General features: G+C 38.5%; 2 protein-coding genes across 5 annotated transcripts in view; one reads left to right on the top strand and one right to left on the bottom strand.

Annotated features, from left to right (window-relative positions):
- The window catches only part of SACS (sacsin molecular chaperone), a 56,119-nt gene extending 43,107 nt beyond the window's left edge, over positions 1-13,012 (top strand). For all 3 annotated transcript variants that reach the window (XM_054719740.1, XM_028136323.2, XM_028136322.2), the window contains one exon: positions 767-13,012. In XM_054719740.1, coding sequence (XP_054575715.1) covers positions 767-12,324 — 11,558 coding nt within the window. In that variant the 3' untranslated portion in view covers positions 12,325-13,012. The remainder of the gene's footprint in view (positions 1-766) is intronic.
- A 3,376-nt stretch (positions 13,013-16,388) lies between these two features.
- SGCG (sarcoglycan gamma) overlaps positions 16,389-24,403 on the bottom strand; it is a 128,743-nt gene continuing 120,728 nt past the window's right edge. For both annotated transcript variants that reach the window (XM_054719741.1, XM_054719742.1), the window contains 2 exons: positions 21,732-21,855; positions 16,389-16,944 (listed from right to left, as the gene is read on the bottom strand). In XM_054719741.1, coding sequence (XP_054575716.1) covers positions 16,771-16,944; positions 21,732-21,855 — 298 coding nt within the window. In that variant the 3' untranslated portion in view covers positions 16,389-16,770. The remainder of the gene's footprint in view (positions 16,945-21,731; positions 21,856-24,403) is intronic.

Here is a 24,403-nt window from a genome sequence, read left to right as displayed (position 1 = left end):
TGGTGTTATAAATACTCTGAAACACAAAATACACTTAGAAATGTTAATTTCTAGACCAGTGGTTAAAGTTATGAATATGCTCCTTACTTGGGCATGTATATATAGAACAGTCTTGAGACCTAGAACCTCATCCTCATTCTTTTTCCGGATGAGAGCATGCAAGTCCCAGAAAGCTTAAGTGACACGTGTGATTGAAGGAAACTAAGTTTCCTTGCTATCCCAGCCTCAGAGAGTGTTGGTCTTACTTCATTACAACATTTGTGTTCTTACTTCAGGCCCTTCTTGTTATCTGTGCAGCCATGTGGCTCCTGCAGACATGTAAAAAAAAATCATGTTGTGGTTGCTTATAAATTACTTATCTAACCCTAAATAAAATGGTGCTTACTTAAACTTTATCCACTTTTCTTTGGAACTTTTATTTATGAAAAATAACCATGAAAATTTGTTTTCCATGTTGATTTCATTTGTAGAACATTATAGGATAATTTTTAAAACACATGTAAATACATTTTACATATTTATTTAAAATAAGCACTTTCCAGAGAAAATTATTTCTCTCTTAGGTTATTATAAATATGGATTTATGGTTAGATTCTCTATTATTTAAAATTTATTATAAGCCCAGTTATGCCGAATTTTTGCATTTTTACAGTGTACATAATACTCTCAAAATGACTGTCTGGCACTGTCTAATCTGCGGGAATAGAAAGCTAAATAAGTTATAGTAGAATTACATATTTATAACATGTCTGTATATGATTTACAGGAAGACCATGTACTCAGCTGCAGCTTCTAAATCCAGAACGATTTGCACGTCTAATCAAAGAAGTAATGAATACATTCTGGCCTGGCAGAGAGTTGATCGTTCAATGGTATCCACTTGATGAAGACAAAAATCATCCATCTGTTTCATGGCTTAAAATGGTTTGGAGGAATCTCTATATACATTTTTCAGAGGATTTGACTTTATTTGATGAGATGCCACTCATCCCCAGAACTACACTAGAAGAAGGTCAGACATGTGTGGAACTCATTAGACTCAGGATTCCATCATTAGTCATTTTAGATGATGAATCTGAAGCACAACTTCCAGAATTTTTAGCTGACATTGTACAGAAACTTGGAGGGATTGTCCTTAAGAAATTAGATGCCTCCATAAAACATCCACTTGTTAAAAATTACATTCATTCACCATTACCAAGTGCTGTTTTGCAGATAATGGAGAAGATGCCATTGCAGAAATTATGTAATCAAATAGCTTCACTACTTCCGACACACAAAGATGCCCTGAGGAAGTTCCTAGCCACTTTAACTGATAGCAGCGAAAAGGAAAAAAGAATAATTCAGGAATTGGCAATATTTAAACGAATTAACAATTCATCTGATCAGGGAATTTCCTCTTATACAAAACTGAAAGGTTGTAAAGTCTTGCACCATACTGCCAAACTTCCTCCAGATCTGCGACTCTCTATTTCAGTAATAGACAGTAACGATGAAGCTACTATTCGCTTGGCAAACATGTTGAAAATAGAGAAGTTAAAGACCCCTAGCTGCTTAAAGCTTGTTTTAAAAGATATTGAAAATGGATTTTATTCACATGTAGAGATAACACACCTTATGTTATGGATCCTTGAGAATCTATCCTCTCTTAAAAAAGAGAATCCAAATGTACTTGATTGGTTAATGCCATTAAAATTCATTCAGATTTCACAGGAAAGAATGGTATCAGCCAGTGAACTCTTTGATCCTGATATAGAAGCACTAAAGGATCTCTTTTATAGTGAAGAAGAAACTTGCTTCCCACCTTCAGTTTTCACCTCACCAGATATTCTTCACTCTTTAAGACAGATTGGTTTAAAAAACGAAGCCAGTCTCAAAGAGAAAGATGTTGTACAAGTGGCAAAAAAAATTGAAGCCTTACAGGTCGGTGCTTGTCCAAATCAGGAAGTTCTCACAAAGAAAGCCAAAACACTCTTACTGGTTTTAAATAGGAATCATGCACTGTTGCAGTCATCTGAAGGAATGATGACACTGAAGAAAATAAAATGGGTTCCAGCTTGCAAGAAAAGGCCTCCAAATTATCCTGGTTCTTTAGTATGGAAAGGGGATCTCTGTAGTCTTTGTGCACCACCAGATATGTGTGATGCAGCCCATGCAATTCTAGTTGGCTCAGCACTTCCTCTTGTTGAAAGTATCCATGTAAACTTGGCAAAAGCTCTAGGTATCTTCACAAAACCTAGCATTAGTGCTGTCTTGAAACACTTTAAAATTGTTGTTGAGTGGTATACTTCGAAAACTTTTAGTGATGAAGACTACTACCAATTCCAACATATTTTGCTTGAAATTTATGGATTCATGCATGATCATTTAAATGAAGGGAAAGATGCTTTTAGAGCCTTAAAATTTCCCTGGGTTTGGACTGGCAAAAAATTTTGTCCCCTCGCCCAAGCTGTGATAAAACCATTCCATGATCTTGACCTTCAGCCTTATTTGCATAATGTGCCCAAAACCATGGCAAAATTCCACCAACTATTTAAGGTCTGTGGTTCAATAGAGGAGCTAACATCAGATCATATATCCATGGTTATCCAGAAGGTATATCTCAAAAGTGATCAAGATCTCAGTGAACAGGAAAGCAAACAAAATCTTCATCTTATGTTGAATATTATCAGATGGCTATATAGCAATCAGATTCCAGTAAGCCCCAACACACCAGTTCCTATACATCATAACAGAAACCCTTCTAAACTAATCATGAAGTCAATTCATGAATGCTGTTATTGTGACATCAAAGTTGATGACCTTAATGATTTATTGGAAGATTCTGTGGAACCAATCATTTTGGTACATGAGGACATACCCATGAAAACTGCAGAATGGCTGAAAGTTCCATGCCTTAGTACAAGATTGATCAATCCTGAAAACATGGGATTTGAACAGTCTGGACAAAGAGAACCACTTACTGTAAGAATTAAAAATATTTTGGAAGAATATCCTTCAGTGTCAGATATTTTTAAAGAACTACTTCAAAATGCAGATGATGCAAATGCAACAGAATGCAGTTTCATGATTGATATGAGAAGAAATATGGATATTAGAGAGAATCTCCTGGACCCAGGGATGGCAGCATGTCATGGACCTGCTTTGTGGTCATTCAATAATTCTGAATTCTCAGATTCAGATTTTGTTAACATAACTAGGTTAGGGGAATCTTTAAAAAGAGGAGAAGTAGACAAAGTTGGTAAATTTGGTCTTGGATTTAATTCTGTGTACCATATTACTGACATTCCTATCATTATGAGTCGAGAATTCATGATAATGTTTGATCCAAACATAAACCATATCAGTAAACACATTAAAGACAGATCTAATCCTGGGATCAAAATTAATTGGAGTAAACAACAGAAAAGACTTAGGAAGTTTCCTAATCAGTTCAAACCATTTATAGACGTTTTTGGCTGTCAGTTACCCTTGACTGTAGAAACACCTTACAGCTACAGTGGAACTCTTTTCCGACTGTCCTTTAGAACTCAGCAGGAAGCGAAAGTGAGTGAAGTTAGTAATACCTGTTATAATACAGCAGATATTTACTCTCTTGTGGATGAATTTAGTTTGTGTGGACACAGGCTTATCATTTTCACTCAGAGTGTAAACTCAATGTATTTGAAGTACTTGAAAATTGAGGAAAGCAATCCCAGCTTAGCACAAGATACAATAATAATTAAAAAAAAAATCTGCTCTTCCAAAGCATTGAATGCACCTATCTTAAGTGTTTTAAAAGAAGCTGCTGAGCTTATGAAAACTTGCAGCAGCAGTAATAAAAAGCCTCCTACTGATGCACCAAAGTCATCCTGCATTCTTCAGATCACAGTTGAAGAATTTCACCATGTGTTCAGAAGGATTGCTGATTTACATTCACCTCTTTTTAGAGGTCCAGATGATGACCCAGCTGCTCTCTTTGAAATGGCTAAATCTGGCCAATCAAAAAAGCCAGCAGATGAGTTGTCACAAAAAACAGTAGAGTGCACCACGTGGCTTATATGTACCTGCATGGATACAGGAGAGGCTCTGAAGTTTTCCCTGAATGAAAGTGGAAGAAGACTAGGACTGGTTCCTTGTGGTGCAGTAGGAGTTCTGCTGTCTGAAGTCCAGGACCAGAAGTGGACTGTGAAACCACACATTGGAGAGGTGTTTTGCTATTTGCCTTTACGAATAAAAACAGGATTGCCAGTTCACATCAATGGGTGTTTTGCTGTAACTTCCAATAGAAAAGAAATCTGGAAGACAGATACAAAAGGACGATGGAATACCACCTTCATGAGACACGTTATTGTGAAAGCTTACTTAGAGGCACTCAGTGTCCTACGTGACCTGGCCACCAGCGGGGAGTTAATGGATTATACGTACTATGCAGTGTGGCCTGATCCTGATTTAGTTCATGATGATTTTTCTGTAATTTGTCAAGGATTTTATGAAGATATAGCTCATGGAAAAGGGAAAGAATTGACCAGAGTCTTCTCTGATGGATCTACATGGGTTTCCATGAAGAATGTGAGATTTCTAGATGACTCTATACTTAAAAGAGGAGATGTTGGTCCAGCAGCCTTCAAGATATTTTTAAAATACCTCAAGAAGACTGGGTCAAAAAACCTTTGTGCTGTTGAACTTCCTTCTTCAGTAAAATTAGGGTTTGAAGAAGCTGGCTGCAAACAGATACTGCTTGAGAATACATTTTCAGAGAAACAGTTTTTTTCAGAAGTATTTTTTCCCAATATTCAAGAAATTGAAGCAGAACTCAGAGATCCTTTAATGAATTTTGTTTTAAATGAAAAAATTGAGGAATTCTCAGGAATTCTTCGTGTTACTCCATGTATTCCTTGCTCTTTAGAGGGACATCCTTTGGTTTTACCATCAAGATTAATTCATCCTGAAGGAAGAGTTGCAAAGTTATTTGATACTAAAGATGGACGATTTCCTTATGGCTCTACTCAGGATTATCTTAATCCTATTATTTTGATTAAGCTAGTTCAGTTAGGTATGGCAAAAGATGATATTTTATGGGATGACATGCTGGAACGTACAGAGTCAGTAGCTGAAATCAATAAAAGTGATCATGCTGCTGCTTGTCTAAGAAGTAGTATCCTATTAAGTCTTATTGATGAAAAGCTGAAAATAAGGGATCCTAGAGCAAAGGATTTTGCTGCAAAGTATCAAACAATCCCCTTCCTTCCGTTTCTAACAAAACCAGCAGGTTTTTCTTTGGACTGGAAAGGTAACAGTTTTAAGCCTGAAACCATGTTTGCAGCAACTGACCTTTACACAGCTGAGCATCAAGATATAGTTTGTCTTTTGCAGCCAATTCTAAATGAAAACTCACATTCCTTCAGAGGTTGTGGTTCAGTGCCATTGGCTGTGAAGGAGTTTTTGGGGTTACTAAGGAAGCCAACAGTTGATCTGGTTGTAAACCAATTGAAAGTAGTTGCAAAATCAGTTAATGATGGAGTTACACTATACCAAGAGAATATCACCAATGCTTGCTACAAATATCTTCATGAAGCAATGATGCAAAATGAAATCACTAAGTTATCAATTGTTGAAAAGTTAAAAACCTTTAGCTTCATTCTAGTTGAGAATGCATATGTTGACTCAGAAAAAGTTTCTTTTCATTTGAATTTTGAAGCAGCACCATACCTTTATCAGTTGCCTAATAAATATAAAAATAATTTCCGTGAACTTTTTGAAAGTGTGGGTGTAAGGCAGTCATTTACTGTTGAAGATTTTGCCCTTGTTTTGGAATCCATTGATCAGAAAAGGGGAACAAAGCAAATAACAGAAGAGACTTTTCAGCTTTGCCGGCGAATAATTAGTGAAGGAATATGGAGTGTCATTAGAGAAAAGAAACAAGAATTTTGTGAGAAAAATTATGGCAAAATATTATTGCCAGATACTAATCTTAAACTTCTTCCTGCTAAATCTTTATGCTACAATGATTGTCCCTGGATAAAAGTAAAGGATACCACCGTAAAATACTGTCATGCTGATATACCCAGGGAAGTAGCTGTAAAACTAGGAGCAATACCAAAACGGCATAAAGCCTTAGAAAGATATGCATCCAACATCTGCTTTACAACACTTGGCTCGGAATTTGGACAGAAAGAAAAACTCACTAGCAGAATTAAGAGTATCCTTAATGCCTATCCTTCAGAAAAGGAGATGTTGAAAGAACTTCTTCAAAATGCTGATGATGCAAAGGCCACAGAAATCTGTTTTGTGTTTGATCCTAGACAACATCCAGTAGATAGAATATTTGATGATAAGTGGGCCCCATTGCAGGGGCCAGCACTTTGTGTGTATAACAACCAACCTTTTACAGACGATGATGTCAGAGGAATTCAGAATCTTGGAAAAGGCACCAAAGAAGGAAATCCTTATAAAACTGGACAGTATGGAATAGGATTCAATTCTGTGTATCATATTACAGACTGTCCTTCTTTTATTTCTGGCAATGATATCCTGTGTATTTTTGATCCTCATGCCAGATACGCACCAGGAGCCACATCCATTAGTCCTGGACGTATGTTTAGAGATTTGGATGCAGATTTTAGGACACAGTTCTCAGATGTTCTGGATCTTTATTTGGGAACCCACTTTAAACTGGATAATTGCACAATGTTTAGATTTCCTCTTCGTAATGCAGAAATGGCAAAAATTTCAGAAATTTCTTCAGTTCCATCATCAGACAGAATGGTCCAGAATCTTTTGGACAAATTGCGGTCAGATGGGGCAGAACTTTTAATGTTTCTTAATCACATGGAAAAAATTTCTATTTGTGAAATAGATAAAACTACTGGAGCTCTAAATGTGCTGTATTCCGTAAAGGGCAAAATCACTGATGGAGACAGATTGAAAAGGAAACAATTTCATGCATCTGTAATTGACAGTGTTACTAAAAAGAGGCAGCTCAAAGACATACCAGTTCAACAAATCACCTATACAATGGATACTGAGGACTCTGAAGGAAATCTTACGACATGGCTAATTTGTAATAGATCAGGTTTTTCAAGTATGGAAAAAGTATCTAAGAGCGTTATATCAGCTCACAAGAACCAAGATATTACTCTCTTCCCTCGTGGTGGAGTAGCTGCCTGCATTACTCACAACTATAAAAAACCCCACAGGGCCTTCTGTTTTTTGCCTCTCTCTTTAGAGACGGGATTACCATTTCATATGAATGGCCACTTTGCTCTAGATTCAGCCAGAAGAAATCTGTGGCGTGATGATAATGGAGTTGGTGTTCGAAGTGACTGGAATAACAGCTTAATGACAGCATTAATAGCTCCAGCATATGTGGAATTACTAATCCAGTTAAAAAAGCGCTATTTCCCTGGTTCTGATCCAACATTATCAGTTTTACAGAACACGCCTATTCATGTTGTAAAGGACACTTTAAAGAAGTTTTTATCATTTTTCCCAGTTAACAGGCTTGATCTACAACCCGATTTATATTGTCTAGTGAAAGCACTTTATAGTTGCATTCATGAAGATATGAAACGTCTTTTACCTGTTGTACGGGCTCCAAATATTGATGGCTCTGATTTGCATTCTGCGGTTATCATTACTTGGATTAATATGTCTACTTCAAATAAAACTAGACCATTTTTTGACAATTTACTGCAGGATGAATTACAGCACCTTAAAAATGCAGATTATAATATCACAACACGGAAAACGGTAGCAGAGAATGTCTATAGACTGAAGCACCTACTTTTAGAAATTGGTTTCAACTTGGTTTACAACTGTGATGAAACAGCTAATCTGTTCCACTGTCTTGTAGATGCAGATATTCCTGTTAGTTATGTAACTCCTGCTGATGTTAGGTCTTTCTTAATGACATTTTCCTCTCCTGATACTAATTGCCATATTGGGAAGCTGCCTTGTCGACTCCAGCAGACTAACCTAAAACTTTTTCATAGTTTAAAACTTTTAGTTGATTATTGTTTTAAGGATGCAGAAGAAAATGAGATGGAAGTGGAGGGACTTCCCCTTCTCATTACACTGGACAGTGTTTTGCAAACTTTTGATGCAAAACGACCCAAGTTTCTAACAACATACCATGAATTGATTCCATCACGCAAAGATTTGTTCATGAATACATTATATTTGAAATACGGTAATATTTTATTGAACTGTAAAGTTGCAAAAGTGTTTGACATTTCCAGCTTTGCTGATTTGTTGTCCTCTGTATTGCCTCGTGAATATAAGACCAAAACTTGTACGAAGTGGAAAGATAATTTTGCAAGCGAGTCCTGGCTTAAGAATGCATGGCATTTTATCAGTGAATCTGTAAATGTGAAAGAAGAACAAGAAGAAACAAAACCAACATTTGACATTGTTGTTGATATCCTAAAAGACTGGGCATTGCTTCCAGGAACAAAGTTTACTGTATCAGCCAATCAGCTTGTAGTTCCTGAAGGGGATGTTCTGCTTCCTCTAAGCCTCATGCACATTGCAGTTTTTCCAAATGCCCAAAGTGATAAAGTCTTCCATGCTCTCATGAAAGCTGGCTGTATTCAGCTTGCCTTGAACAAAATATGTTCAAAAGATAGTGCATTTGTTCCTCTGTTGTCATGTCACACAGCAAACATAGAGAGCCCCACAAGCATTTTGAGGGCTGTACATTATATGGTTCAAACTTCAACATTTAGAGCTGAAAAATTAGTAGAAAATGACTTTGAAGCACTTTTGATGTATTTCAACTGCAATTTGAGTCACTTGATGTCCCAAGATGACATAAAAATTTTAAAGTCACTTCCATGCTACAAATCCATCAGTGGTCGCTACATGAGCATTGCAAAATTTGGAACATGCTATGTACTTACAAAAAGTATTCCTTCAGCTGAAGTGGAAAAGTGGACACAATCATCACCATCTGCATTTCTTGAAGAAAAAATACACTTAAAAGAACTATATGAGGTGCTTGGTTGTGTACCTGTGGATGATCTAGAGGTCTATTTGAAACACCTCTTACCAAGAATTGAAAATCTCTCATATGATGCAAAATTAGAACATTTGATCTATCTTAAGAATAGATTATCAAATATTGAGGAATTGTCAGAGATCAAAGAACAGCTTTTCGAAAAACTGGAAAGTTTATTGATAATCTATGATGCTAACAGTCGACTAAAGCAAGCAAAGCATTTCTATGATAGAACTGTGAGGGTTTTTGAAGTTATGCTTCCCGAAAATTTGTTTATTCCTAAGGACTTCTTTAAAAAATTGGAACAACTTATAAAACCCAAAAATCAAGTTGCATTTATGACCTCCTGGGTGGAATTCTTAAGAAACATTGGACTAAAATACATGCTTTCTCAGCAGCAGTTGTTACAGTTTGCTAAGGAAATCTCTGTGAGAGCTAATACAGAAAACTGGTCTAAAGAAACTTTGCAAAATACAGTTGATATACTTCTCCATCATATATTCCAAGAACGAATGGACTTGTTATCTGGAAATTTTTTGAAAGAACTGTCTTTAATACCATTCTTATGTCCCGAGCGGGCCCCTGCTGAATTCATTAGATTTCATCCTCAGTATCAAGAGGTAAATGGAACACTTCCTCTTATAAAGTTCAGTGGAGCACAAGTGAATCCAAAATTCAAGCAATGTGATGTACTTCAGTTGTTATGGACATCCTGCCCTATTCTTCCAGAGAAAGCCACGCCTTTGAGTATCAAAGAACAAGAAGGTAGTGACCTTGGTCCTCAAGAACAGCTTGAACAAGTCTTGAGTATGCTTAATGTTAACCTGGACCCCCCTCTTGATAAGGTCATTAATAACTGCAGAAACATATGCAACATTACAACTTTGGATGAAGAAATGGTTAAAACGAGAGCAAAGGTCTTAAGGAGCATATATGAATTTCTCAGTACAGAAAAAAGGGAGTTTCGTTTTCAGCTGCGGGGGGTTGCTTTTGTGATGGTGGAAGATGGTTGGAAACTTCTGAAGCCTGAAGAGGTGGTGATAAATCTAGAATATGAATCCGATTTTAAACCTTATTTGTACAAACTTCCTTTAGAACTTGGTACCTTTCATCAGTTGTTCAAACATTTAGGTACTGAAGATATTATTTCAACTAAGCAATATGTTGAAGTGTTGAGCCGCATATTCAAAAGTTCTGAAGGAAAACAATTAGATCCTAATGAAATGCGTACAGTTAAAAGAGTAGTTTCTGGCTTGTTCAAGAGTTTACAAAATGATTCAGTAAAGGTGAGGAGTGATCTTGAGAATGTACGCGACCTTGCACTTTACCTTCCAAGCCAGGATGGTAGATTGGTCAAGTCCAGCATCTTAGTGTTTGATGATGCACCACATTACAAAAGTAGAATCCAGGGGAATATTGGTGTGCAAATGTTGGTTGATCTTAGCCAGTGCTACTTAGGGAAAGACCATGGATTTCATACTAAGTTGATAATGCTTTTTCCTCAAAAACTCAGACCTCGTTTATTGAGCAGTATTCTTGAAGAGCAGCTGGATGAGGAGACCCCCAAAGTTTGTCAGTTTGGAGCCTTGTGTTCTCTTCAGGGAAGACTGCAGTTACTCTTGTCTTCTGAACAATTCATTACAGGACTAATTAGAATTATGAAGCATGAAAATGATAATGCTTTCCTGGCCAATGAAGAAAAAGCCATAAGACTTTGCAAAGCTCTAAGAGAAGGATTGAAAGTGTCCTGTTTTGAAAAGCTTCAAACAACATTAAGAGTTAAAGGTTTTAATCCTATTCCCCACAGTAAAAGTGAAACTTTTGCTTTTTTGAAGAGATTTGGTAATGCTGTCATCCTGCTCTACATACAACATTCAGACAGTAAAGACATTAATTTCCTGTTAGCATTAGCAATGACGCTTAAATCAGCCACTGACAATTTGATTTCTGACACTTCATATTTAATTGCTATGTTAGGATGCAATGATATTTACAGAATCAGTGAGAAACTTGACAGTTTAGGAGTAAAATATGACTCTTCAGAACCATCAAAACTTGAGCTTCCAATGCCGGGCACTCCAATACCTGCTGAAATTCATTATACTTTGCTTATGGATCCAATGAATGTTTTCTACCCAGGAGAATATGTTGGGTACCTTGTTGATGCTGAAGGTGGTGATATCTATGGATCATACCAGCCAACATACACATATGCAATTATTGTGCAAGAAGTTGAAAGAGAAGATGCTGACAATTCTAGTTTTCTAGGAAAGATCTACCAGATTGATATTGGTTATAGTGAATATAAAATAGTTAGCTCTCTTGATCTGTATAAGTTTTCAAGGCCTGAGGAAAGCTCTCAAAGCAGAGACAGTGCCCCTTCTACACCAACCAGCCCTACAGAGTTCCTAGCACCTGGTGTGCGAAACATTCCTCCTCTTTTCTCTGGTAAAGAAAGCCATAAGACCTCATCTTCAAAACACCATTCCCCCAAAAAGCTTAAGGTGAATTCTTTACCAGAGATTTTAAAAGAAGTGACAACAGTGGTGGAGCAAGCTTGGAAGCTTCCAGAATCTGAAAGAAAAAAGATTATTAGACGGTTATATTTGAAATGGCATCCTGACAAAAATCCAGAGAATCATGACATTGCTAATGAAGTTTTTAAACATTTGCAGAATGAAATCAACAGATTAGAGAAACAGGCTTTTGTAGATCAAAATGCAGACAGAGCCTCAAGGCGGACATTTTCAACCTCAGCAGCCCGATTTCAGTCAGACAAGTACTCATTTCAAAGATTTTATACTTCATGGAATCAAGAAGCAACAAGCCATAAATCTGAAAGGCAACAACAAAATAAAGAAAAATGCCCACCCTCAGCTGGACAGACTTACTCTCAACGGTTCTTTGTTCCTCCCACTTTCAAGTCAGTTGGTAACCCAGTTGAAGCACGTAGGTGGTTGAGACAAGCCAGAGCAAATTTTTCAGCTGCCAGGAATGACCTTCATAAAAATGCCAATGAATGGGTATGCTTTAAATGTTACCTTTCTACCAAATTAGCTTTGATTGCTGCTGACTATGCTGTGAGGGGAAAGTCTGATAAAGATGTAAAGCCAACTGCACTTGCACAAAAAATAGAGGAATATAGTCAGCAACTTGAAGGACTGACAAATGATGTCCACACGTTGGAAGCTTACGGTGTAGACAGTTTAAAAACAAGATATCCTGACTTGCTTCCTTTCCCACAGATTCCAAATGACAGGTTCACTTCTGAGGTTGCTATGAGGGTAATGGAATGTACTGCCTGTATCATAATAAAACTTGAAAATTTTATACAACAAAAAGTGTGAAAGTATTTAAAAAGAAAAAAAGTAGAGCTACATCTTGAATGAATTGCTGTCCTTCCTGACTTCATTACCTTATTTAGGAATTGTAGATTGTTTGAGAAGAATTTTGGAGTTCTTATGAATATCAATATCAATAGAAGATTTTGACGGAATCCAAAAGAAAATTATTTTTAAGATGATGGTGAACCGAAAAATTGCTAGATGTATTTGAATGGCTAGGATGGCACCGTATTGAACTGCACTTTATATCATCAAAGCTTAGCAGTTTGTTAGAAAAGAATATGTCTGTTTAGGATGAATTTTATGTTTTTAACATGATACTTTTGAAGGGGCTAATGAAACACTGGAATATCATTGCTTTAAACAAAAAAGGGGAATGAAGTCTTGGAATTTTATCCTTTATTTAAATGGATCCTCTTGGATGTGCTGTTTTCTTATCAGCTGGATCTGATTATGAATTTGTTGCAATTTTACGTCCTAAATGCTCAGTATATTTAAAAAACGGTACCATATTTTAATCCTGAATATTACTTGATTTAGAATAGGCAGATAGTACTTCTAGGGTGCACTGAGTGCACATTGCATCTGTATTCTAAAAGTTTTTTACACCTTATGTTTACAGGTTTCCTCTCTCATGAAGGTAGCATATGGAAAACTCAAAATTGTGGCAGTTCTTATCACCAGATGTTATTATATTGCTTCCAAGAACTGCTTACCAAAATAACATTTATCAACTGATAGAACATTTGCTTTAAGTTTGTACGTATTTTCCACAAATGTCATAATTTATATAGTGTGGTTGAGCAGGATGCAATCTTTTGTTGTCTAAAGGTGCTGCAGTTAAAAATATTATGTCTTTCAACATGGCACTTGGTGGAGCCTTTTGGATTTTACTTTGGAAAACATTGAAAAAAATGTATTGTGATAATATCCAGTAGTTTATAAAAGAGTAATTATCAGCTTGTATTTTCCCTATGAGTGATTCTAAACTGACAGCTAAATTATGTTTGAATGTCCTACCATAGGTATTTACTTAACATATTTCTTTTGAAGAATGTAAAAGAAAGGTAATAATTAGTTTAAATATGTGTGCTGGCTATAAATGATGCTAAATATAATATTTTGTGCAATTAAGGACTTATGGAACATTAAAACTTTTTTACTTTTATTGGTAATAAGGAATGCACCACAATGATTCTATTGTTTCTGGATGTGAAGCCCTGTAATTATTTCTGCTGTTATATTAAGTGCCATAATTTTAATAAAGCAAATGTACATATGAAATCATTGTAACTGGTATTTTCTGAGAAATAGTTCATTGAAAATCAAACTTAATATCTCCCTATATTAAGTTTTGATATGTGCATTATGTATATAAGTTTATAGGGAATATTACAATTAAGTTTCCCTATATTTTTATACTGGAATTTTAGTAGGTTTTTTTTGTATGATTGAATATAAAATACTAGGTTTATTAGGTTCTTATTGAGTAAAAAATTTATTTTACTTTACATTTTAGGAAATAAGATTAGTTGATATATATGGTATATTCAGGTGGGGCAAAAGTAGGTTTACAGTTGTGAATATGTGAAAGTTTATTCTGTATTATTATTTATTAATTGTATTATTTTCCATAAAAACAACTATAAACCTACTTTTGCCCCACCTGTATATTTATGGATTTGAAAATAGATACTTTAAATATGGTTCTTTTGTAGATAGTGGCTGAATTGATATTTTCCTTGTCTCAGGAGAGGGCTTCATGTTTGGGGCTTATTCACACTTGAGCCCTAACAGGTAGGAAATGTTCCTCTTTATATCTGAGATGCAAGTCTTCAAACTTAGGCAGAGCAGTGCTGCGAGTTCTGTCTTCTAGGACTACCCAAAATCTGGATCTTCAGCTTTCTGGGCATTTTTAAAGAAGTACTTTCTACTTTGGAATTCAGTTTCAGCACTTAGAATGTATGTTATTGCTTTAGGGTATTAAAACTTAACACAGGAAACCTTGTCTGGCCTTTATGATAGTTGATCCAGTTGGAGTTTTTGGGGATTCTTTTTTTAGACTTCCTTTTTTTAAAAAATATTTTTTATTGTTGATAGTATTACAGATATCTGCCATTCTACACCCGCCCTTCACCCCCCTCCCAGCCCCTACCCACCCCTCAGTGTCTTCACTAACCTATTGCCCGTGTCCATGTAGACTTTCTTTTTTAAAAAGTTACAGGTTCAGCCCTAGCCTGTGTGGCACAGTTGGTTGGGTGTCCTGTGCACCAAACGGTTGCCCGTTTGATTCCTAGTCAGCACACATGCCCAAGTTGTGGGCTCAATCACTGGTAGAGGGCATGTAGGAGGCAGCTGAAAGATGTTTTGCTCTCACATCTGTGTTTCTCCTCCTCTCCTCTCTAAAAATCAATTTAAAAAATTGAAATAAAGTTACAGGTTCACAAACCTTTGTATGAAACCCTTGGATTGGGTTTTAGGAAGTTTTTAATGAAGCATTCTAATCAGGGTTGATGTTTTTGCAGTGAAATCTATGAATATTCACACCGAATTGAATACATAGATCGGATAAATAGCCTCATCTAAATTTAGGTCAGGTTTTGCTACTGACATTTGGGAAATTTTCATTTTGGGGAGCATTTTAGAATTTGAAATTCAAGGCAAGAAATTTTGGGCCTGAACTAATTATCTTATGCTTTTTCTTTCTTTTCCCCTGTTACGCTTTTTATATTAAAGGAAAAATGGAAACTCAACCTAGTAGAGTAGCTGCTCCTGAGTAGCATGCAGTCTAGAACGGTTGGAACAGGCTTCTGCACTTGAGCAGGTTCTGCCAGGTTAGAGAGGGATGAAAGTTTCCTGGGCAGAAAGGCTGAATTGTTCATAGCCTCCATGAGAAAACTAGTGAACACCTGCACAGTCCAATTAGTTTAAACACCAAGCTGGAGGGGGAGTGCGGCGTGCTGAGAGCCCAGGAATGATGTTGGTAAAATGTTCAAATTGTTTTTAATAAAATAAAGTTGTTTCCAGGTCTGATTGGGGATGGATGGGATTTTCTTCTATCTGTGCAAGTTTGCTGTACTGTTTTTTTTAGATGTCAAGAATTTGTAATGCTGGTAGAAAATAAGAAATAGAAAAGATTTTAATCAGTCATGTATTAATCAGGGTTTACAATTAATTGATACTAAATATTATTTCACAAACCAAGAGTCTGATTTTATAAAGTTACTAGAGGCCCAGTGCATAAAATTCATGCATGGGTAGGGTCCCTAGGCCTGGCCGGCGATCAGGGCCGATCGGGGCCTTCAGGCTGCTGGCTGGGGCCTTCCTTCCAGCTGCCGCCCTGGGCCTCCCTTCATTCCACACCACCCCCTGGTGGTCAGCACATATCATAGCGAGCAAGCGGTCTCCCGGTCGAACTCCCGTGGGGACAATTTACATATTAGGCTTTTATATATATAGATATCTAGTCTTTTATCTATTGTGTAGATGTAAGTACACAGGATGGACAGTTATGAGTCCTACCATCTATTAGCTGTTTAATCATGGTGGATGACAAAACACATTTGGACTTTAGTTCTTTCACTGGTCAAAGGAGTATTATCCCATCTACACATTTATGTAGATTGGTATTTTGGATGGAATGAAACAACATATCAAAGTTTTTCCATGTGAAAACAGCTGTTCAAATGTAGGGTCATAGTTTAATTTCCAGTAAATATTGTATGACCTTGTGACTTGTTCTACATGAACCATTTTTATCACCAGTAACTTGGGGAAAATAATATATACCTCAAAGAGTTGTGAGGATTAAAGAAAGTAAGATGCTCAAACTGTGAAGTTTGGGGGGAAATGTAGGTTTCTTTTTATTGCTCATTGACTATAAAGAAAGCATGATTAATTTTGTATGATTTATTCCTTTGACTACATATTGAAAATAAGATCAACCTTAAAGTCCATTTAAAATATGAACATTTTCTTGTGAAATGTGGCATACTTTGCATTAAAATAAAGAGAGACTCACAGGTTTGAGTGATATAATGAAAACACATCATAGAACTTTGGGTCGTCTTAATATTGACTAATGCTACTTTTAAGGGGAGTTAGGTAGCCACAATTGAACATCATAAATTAATTCCACACAGCAATTCACTATTTTATTGTAGATTGACATGTACAAGAAAGGAAAAGAAAATTCACAAGATTCTGATAAAATCAACCTAGTAGAATAAACATTCTTTTGTTATTTCTTTGGCTTTTGCATCTACCACCCACACAACATTCATCTGAACCCTTTCATTGGCACAGCTTTCCGAGTTCTTTTTGAAAGTGTGTCCTACTTCCATCCACCACCTCAGTTTTCCAGGGTGTCAAGTTGCTCTAAGTGTGAAGGCTTGAAGTCTCTAAAGTTCACTGAAACAAGGCAGATTCTCCATGGAAGATGTGGGTGGTTTAGGGACAGATGTGACTGTTTTCGTGGCACGTGGTACTTGTACCAGCCACAGACAGGTAAAGCTTCCCATCTGGACACGCACAGATTTCATAGAGTCTTTGTGAGCTGCCAGCAGGACCCTGAGTCCCCTGATCCAACTTGGGTAAACATACAGTTTCAGTGTCAAGCACAAGCTGTTTGGGAGAAGATGAGAGATTAATTGGTAAAGGAGGAAAGAACATGATAAGCATAAAATTCATATTCTCAAAATGTTCTAAACATTAGTTTTTCTCAGCATAGAAAATGAAATAAGCACCTGCTTTTACTTGTTATAATTATCTGAATCTTTTATAGCCTATTTCTATTTTACATTCAGGCAAAGTATTAATAATTTCTTCTCCAATTTGGAGTGAAGTCATTTTTACTTTTACCCATTGTACCAGTTGAGCTAGGAAAATTTATAATGCTACACTCACAAAAATGCCTTTCAGAATTACCTGACAAAAGCAAAAATAGAATTCTTTTGCTGATTCACATTTATCTTGTGATCCACTTGGACATCTCCTCCCTATTAGGATAAATTGCAAGCCACAGAAATAGATTAATCTAAATAATTTTTACCTGTGAATGTTGGAATTTCTCCTGATTTTATTTTCTGTGAAAGGCAATTACATTTATCCTATTAGCTATCAACCATTTCCCTAACTTTAAACATATTTGAAACTCCTGCCTTCTATTAGATGCAGAAAAGCAGTAGATAGTGATAAAAGCCAACTAAAATAAAAGCTACTGAATTTTGTGTTCCTATTATAGTTAAACTGAAATGCAAACAAATGGCCATTGGTTGAGATTTGGAAATTTTTTTGATAACTGAAGGCAATAAGAATTGTCGCACTGAGCTGCAAACCATACCTATCCTAGGGTGCTCACTTCTTAGAAGGAATTAAAGCATGTTGTGGTTAGGCATAATAATCTTTTTTGCCAACAAAGTTAGATCCTTTATTTTATGTGGCTCTCATCCTTAAACTCCAGTCTTTTAATAAATTGATGTTTGCAGGTGTCCTCCCTCGTGGGACACTGACCGCTGCCATGTGGGCATTACAGGAAAAGCTTTACCCTTATGGTGTGGGACTCCTAGAATAAAAGGAATAAAATGGGTATTTTTTAAAAGCAGAACCTATTTAAGAGGTTATTGCCCAATGCTTTGGGTTCTGTGGGTACTTGCTTTTTCCCATGTGTGTTTGATTTTTTTCTAGTTTGTCTGCCTTTCCTCTCTCTTTTTTTTTTTTTTATGGATAATTGGTTAATTTTTTTCTAATTATTTTTTTTCCAGCAAACTCTAGTCACTGATAGTTCATGTACCGCTTCATTGCATATCTTCTTATGCTTTTGAGGGACAGTATTTTGTGGGAGGCCACACATTGCTTCACTCTTAACTGGCCCCCAGTAATAAGGGAAAGGAACTTTAATTATGAGTCAGACTGCTAAAATTGACACATAATTCATGGGGGAAAAAGTCATGTTATTTAAAAATTACAGTCCATATAAATTTTTTCAAGTTAATGCATTTTAAGAATGTAGTGACATTATGAATTAGTAATAAGATTCCAAATGTCTTGATTTCCATTTTTGCATTTATCTGTTAATGGCATCATAACTTTTTAAGTTAAAACTTGCAGGAGCTTTGCCAGACGACTTTTAAATTCCATTCACTGCCTGTCAGCCGGGTCCTGTCTACATTAATGAGCTGGCCTCCCTTTGTTGCCTCAAGTACACCTTCTTCTTAATATTAAATTACATAATTTCAAAATGTTGCCACCCATATTACCATATTGGTGTCTTATAACCCTATGACATAGTTAAGCAAATATTATTTCCCCTACTTGACAAATGAGAACAGAGGGCCCAGTGAGGCCTGTTATCTTTCCTGAATTCAAATAGGTAATCTGAATTGACCTAGCACTAGAACAATCCACGTTGAATAGCATGTGCTCCATTGCCTTGCTATAACTGTGGCCTCTATCAGTAATGTTTTATTTCTGGGCTTGAAGTTTCAGATTTTATCCTTATTGTAACTGACTTTTAAAGATCGTATTTTCATTTAAAAATAATTTGTCCATGGAGGAGAAACCAAGATGGCGGCATAAGGTAAACACCTAACTGTTGCCTACCACAACAATTTTGAAACTACAACTGGAAAACAGAGCGCACACCATCCAGAACCACCGGAAAGCTGGCAGAGTGGAAAACCTACAACTAGAGAAAAACAGAGAGGGGGACGCTGAGCCTCAGGAGCTGTGGAGGTGCGGAGATCCGTGAGCGCGGAAAGGGCGGGCGGCTGAATACGCGGCAGGCTTGCTCGCAGCGTGCGGAGAGGGAGGGCAGCAGACGCTGCGTGGCTAGCTTTCTCGTTTGGGAGAAAAGCAGGGCCACCCGACTGCACTGAGGTCCAGCTGCGGTCGGGGAGAAACTGGGCTGTTTGGCAGCGGACGAGGCTTGAGAGCGGCCTTATCTCAGAGGCGCGCAGCCATTAATTCGGGCACGGAGGAACCAGCCCTCTTAGGGCGGTGTGGACTGAAACCAAGTTTGTCTGCGCCATTCTGAGACTCCGCCCCATCCAAGCTGAGCACAGCCCTCCCAGTGACTGGATTTCTCACTCGGGAGAAAAACAAAGCCCCAGCTGGGAAGAAACTGGTCTGTTAGGCAGCGGGAGAGGCTCGAAAGCTGCCTTCTCTCAGAGGCACGCAGCCATTAATTCGGGCACGGAGAAACCGCCCCTCTTAGGACGGAGCAGACGGGAAACCAAAGCTTGTCTACACCACCCTGAGACTCCGCCCCAACCAAGCTGAGCACAGAAGCTCTCCCAGCGGAGACACTGCTGATCCTCACAGCCAATTGGCTTGGAGATCAATTCCCGCCAGTGATACCAACAATCCCAACCACTCTGAACTCCAGTTTCTGGGGACACGCGGGGGACCCAGACGCCTACGGGAGGGACTCTCGGCCGGTCGGAGAGTGAGAGTGACTTTTCTGTCGGTGTGGACGACACCAGATTTCAACCACTCTCATAAGGGACACATTCAAGAGGCAGACTCAGTGAGCACCAAAGCCCTACTATGTCTCCAGCACAGCAATTCTTCCATTATAGATACAGCAGGCCCTCACAGCCAGTTGGACCGGAGGTCAATTCCTCCCAGTGTACCAACAGCAATCAGGGCTTTTAACTACACCAAGACTTTCCACTCAGCCCACAAAGGGGAGTACCAAGAGCGACCACCTAGGGTGATTGGGGAAGCTGAGCTACCGGCCCCTATAGGTCACCGACCACACAAAGCCACTCCATCAACACAGGGAGGCAGCCAAAATGTGGAGACATCGAAGTATGTCACAAGTAGGAGAAATAGATGAAAGCAAACTAATGGATGACACAGTGTTCAGAACCATAGTTATAAGGTTACTCAAGAATCTTCTAAAAACCCCTGAGAAACTTGAAGAGACCTTCAAGGACCTTAATGAGAATACCAAACAAATGGAAAAGGACCAGTCAGAAATTATGCATACACTGTCTGAAATAAAGAATATACAGAGTAGACCACCGCACCCGAAGAATCAAACCAAAGATCTGGAATATGAGGAAGAAAAAACACCCAACCAGAGAGGCAGAAAGAAAGAAGAATCCAAAAGTGTGAGGATAGCATAAGGAGCCTCCAGGATGGCTTTAAGCGTACCAATATCCAAATTTTTGGGGTGCCAGAAGAGAGAGAGCAAGATACTGAAAACCTATTTGAAGAAATAATGACAGAAAACTTCCCCCACCTGGTGAAAGAAATGGACTTACAAGTTCAGGAAGCGCACAGAACTCCAAACAAGAGGAATCCAAAGAGGACCACACCAAGACACATCATAATTAAAATGCCAAGGGCAAAAGACAAAGAGAGAATCTTACAAGCAGCAAGAGAAAAACAGTTAATTACCTACAAGGGAGCACCCATATGACTGTCAGCTGATTTCTCAACAGAAACTATGCAGGCCAGACGGGAATGGCAAGAAATATTCAAAGTGATGAAGAGCAAGAACCTACAACCAAGACTACTCTACCCAGCAAAGTTATCATTCAGAATTGAAGGGCAGATAAAGAGCTTCACAGATAAGAAAAAGCTAAAGGAGTTCATCACCACCAAACCAGCATTATATGAAATGCTGAAAGGTATTCTTTAAAAAGAGGAAAAAGAAGAAAAAAGTAAAGATAAAAATTATGAACAACAAATATCTATCAACAAGTGATTCTAAAAATCAAGTGAATTAAAAATCTGAGGAACAGAATAAACTAGTGAACATAATAGAATCAGAGGCATAGAATGGGAGTGGATTGATAATTCTCAGGGGGAAAGGGGTGTCTGTGTGGGGGGTATGGGAAGAGACTGGACAAAAATCATACACCTATGGATAAGGACAACGGGGGGAGGGAACTGGGTAATGGGGAGATATGGGGGGGAAAAAAGGAGAAACAATTGTAATAATCTGAACAATAAAGATTTATTTAAAAAAATAAAATAAAAATAAAATAAAAATAATTTGTCATAAGGAAGCCCAGTGCTGTAAGCGGTAACAGATAACGGTTGTCACTTTCAGGTACCTTCCAGTGACCATATTGAGAGTAGTTGAATCACTAGGAAATGGAAAAGTTGATATTCTCTGTAAACTCTGAAAGTCTGTAGTATTTTTTCAAAGCTGAAAATAACAAGAGACTAGGTGGCACAAATACCAGACAAAGAAAGCTGTCTGAATCCAATATGGAATTATTTTAAACTTTCTTGGACCTTCTTTCAATGCTAAATTAACATTTGCCTTTGTTTCACATTTTTTACTCTATGCTTTTCGAAACATTTCTTTACAAACTACCATAAATTTAATATACTGATACCTTATGGACATGAGTATTGTCAAGACATGCAGTAGGAGCTTGATCAATTGAACTCACCATTCCATCATTACTATGAAAAATGATGTCCATTTGAGAAAGGGCCTTGATTTTCCCAGCATGAGCTTTAATATGAACACCCTTTGGGGCATTCATGCTTAGACTTCGTGTGGGAGATTCTAATCTGAAATGAGAGAAATAAATCAAGAAAAAATAGTATTTAAAAAAGCCACTCCAAGAATGCCTCAATGAACAGCTTAGCACAGAAGATACAATCAATAAGATATATAGTATCTTCACATCATTCTTGAATGCTAATAAAATGTACATTATTCATATAAAAATCCAGAAATAGCATGTAGTAAAGAAATTCACTTCCTATCAGTGAGAGTCTATTGAAATAGTATCCTCTGGTTTCTTCTCATACATTTCTAGTCCACTCTGCCATCCCTCTTCCAAGCCCAAAGTGAGTGACTGCACACAAACTTTGTGTGTTGGCCCTTTAAGAAGGTACCTGCATTTCCAGCCATCTCTCCCTGGCAAACAGAAACCCTGATGCTTTTCACATCCAAATTTTATGTGGGCACCTTTCTCTGCTGAAGGGCCCAGCTCGGGGATTAGACCCCAGAGTTCTCAGTGGCAACTCCCCACAGCTGAGATCTCTCTCAGAAATTTCAGCTGCTGTCTGTGGGAGCCTGGCCAGCCCTTTCATGACTCCCCCCTTCCTACCAGTCTCTATAAGTTCTCCACTTTCTGTCCTTGGTTATCAGGATTGTCAGAATCATTGTTCTATTCTAGGAAAGTAAAATTGTTGTTCTTTCCTAACTATAATAATTCTGTAAGTTGAACTTATGATCCTTTATCAAAATTAATGAAATTGTTATAATTTAATTATAGTCACAATTTATTTTATGTTGTAAATATTCTCTACATGGGCAAGATAACTCCCATTTGCTTTTGATTAACATTTAACTATACATTAAAGATAAGAGCAATGCTGAATTTCCTAACTCATTACATTTAGTGTTAATATTTACTTGGGATATATATATATATATATATATATATATATATATATATATATATATGCCTAAGCGACCGTTACAACAGAATGAACAGAATGACCAGAATGACCAAAATGACCAAAACAACCGGTCACTATGATGCGCACTGACCACCAGGGGGCAGACACTCAATGGAGGATCTGCCCCTAGCCCACAGGCCCCGATTGCCGATGGGGCCTGCTGGCTACCCTCCTGGTCCCTCCCCTTGGCCAGCAGGCCCCAATTGCCTGATCGGGGCTGGGCCCCTGGTCTGGGCTGGGGAACTGGGGGTGGGTGGCGGAGGATTCAGCCCCTTTCCCAGGGGGGCCAAGGGCCGGATCCCTCCATGGGGCCGGCGGCCAACCTCCTGGATCCCTCCCCATGTCCCTCCCCCAGCCGGCAGCCCCTGATCAGCCCGTCACCTGCCCACTGCAGTGGTGGTTGGCCCCTCACCCCAACCAGCAGGCCCCAATTGCCCAATTGGGGCTTGCCAGCCAACCTCCCGGTCCCTCCCCAGCCCACAGGTCCCAATGTGGATGGGGAACCAGGGGTGGGTGGTGGTGCACAGGCAGCGAGGGAAGGAGGAGGCAGGGGGGTGGGAAACTGCACAGTGGCAGTGTGTAGGCGGCGAGGGAAGGAGGAGGTGGGGAGGGGGAGGCAGGGAGGCAGAAAACCTGATTGGCCCTGATTGCCTTCCAGGCCTAGGGACCCCACCCATGCACGAATTTTGTGCACCGGGCCTCTAGTAATGATGTAAAAATGATTTTTGTGCTTGACTTTTAGTTTACAAAATGCTTTCAAATTAACAGCTTATTAAATCTTTCCAAGAGATCTCTGAGATGTATAATACTATCAACATTTTATACATGAGAAAAAATAGTCTCAACAATTTAGCTTGGCCAAGGTCACCAGGTTTGTCTGTGTAAAGCTGGAATTTCTGCTCTACTTTATTTCTCTTATTGTACATAATATCATAGAATATGTTAGTTGTTTTGCATACATTTCAAGTTCAAATTCTAAACATGATTTTAAGGAATATCTTAGGCTTTAAGACTTGTTTTAAAAAATATTATTTGATTTTGTATAAAATACAAATATACTATTGGAATAAATATTTATAGCAATAAACCAGTAAATTCAGTAGCCTATGTATAAAGTGAAATACATTGAGGCACATCTATATATATAAAGAGCCAGGGGCCATCACATCCAAAACAACCGAACGGACAACCGAACAGGCTGAGTGGGGCGGCAAGGCCAGCGGGGGGGTTAGTGAGGGATGACCAAACAACCAATCAGCAGGCTGCGTGGGGTGACCAGGCTGGCAGAGGGGGGCAGTGAGGGGCGACCAGGCTGGCAGGGGGGGGCAGTGAGGGGTGACTAAGCTGGCAGAGGGGGGCAGTGAGGGGCAACCAGGCCAGAAGGGGAGGCACTTGGGTACAACAAGGCTGGTGTGGGGGGATGTGAGGGATGACCAAGCCAGCAGGGGGGGCAGTTGGGGGTGACCAGGCCAGCAGGGGGGACAGTCGGTGGTGACCAGGCTGGCAGGGGGGCAGTTGGGGGCAACTAGGCCAGAAGGGGGCCAGTGAGGGGTGACCAGGCCAGCAGGGGGGCAGTTGGGGGCAACCAGGCTGGCGGGGGGAGCAGTTAGGGGCGACCAGGCCAGCGGCAGGGAGAGGAGGGTAGTTG

The sequence above is a fragment of the Eptesicus fuscus genome, chromosome 8 (assembly GCF_027574615.1).
Source record: "Eptesicus fuscus isolate TK198812 chromosome 8, DD_ASM_mEF_20220401, whole genome shotgun sequence".
NCBI lineage: Eukaryota > Metazoa > Chordata > Mammalia > Chiroptera > Vespertilionidae > Eptesicus > Eptesicus fuscus.
This window is presented reverse-complemented; position numbering and strand designations above follow the sequence as displayed.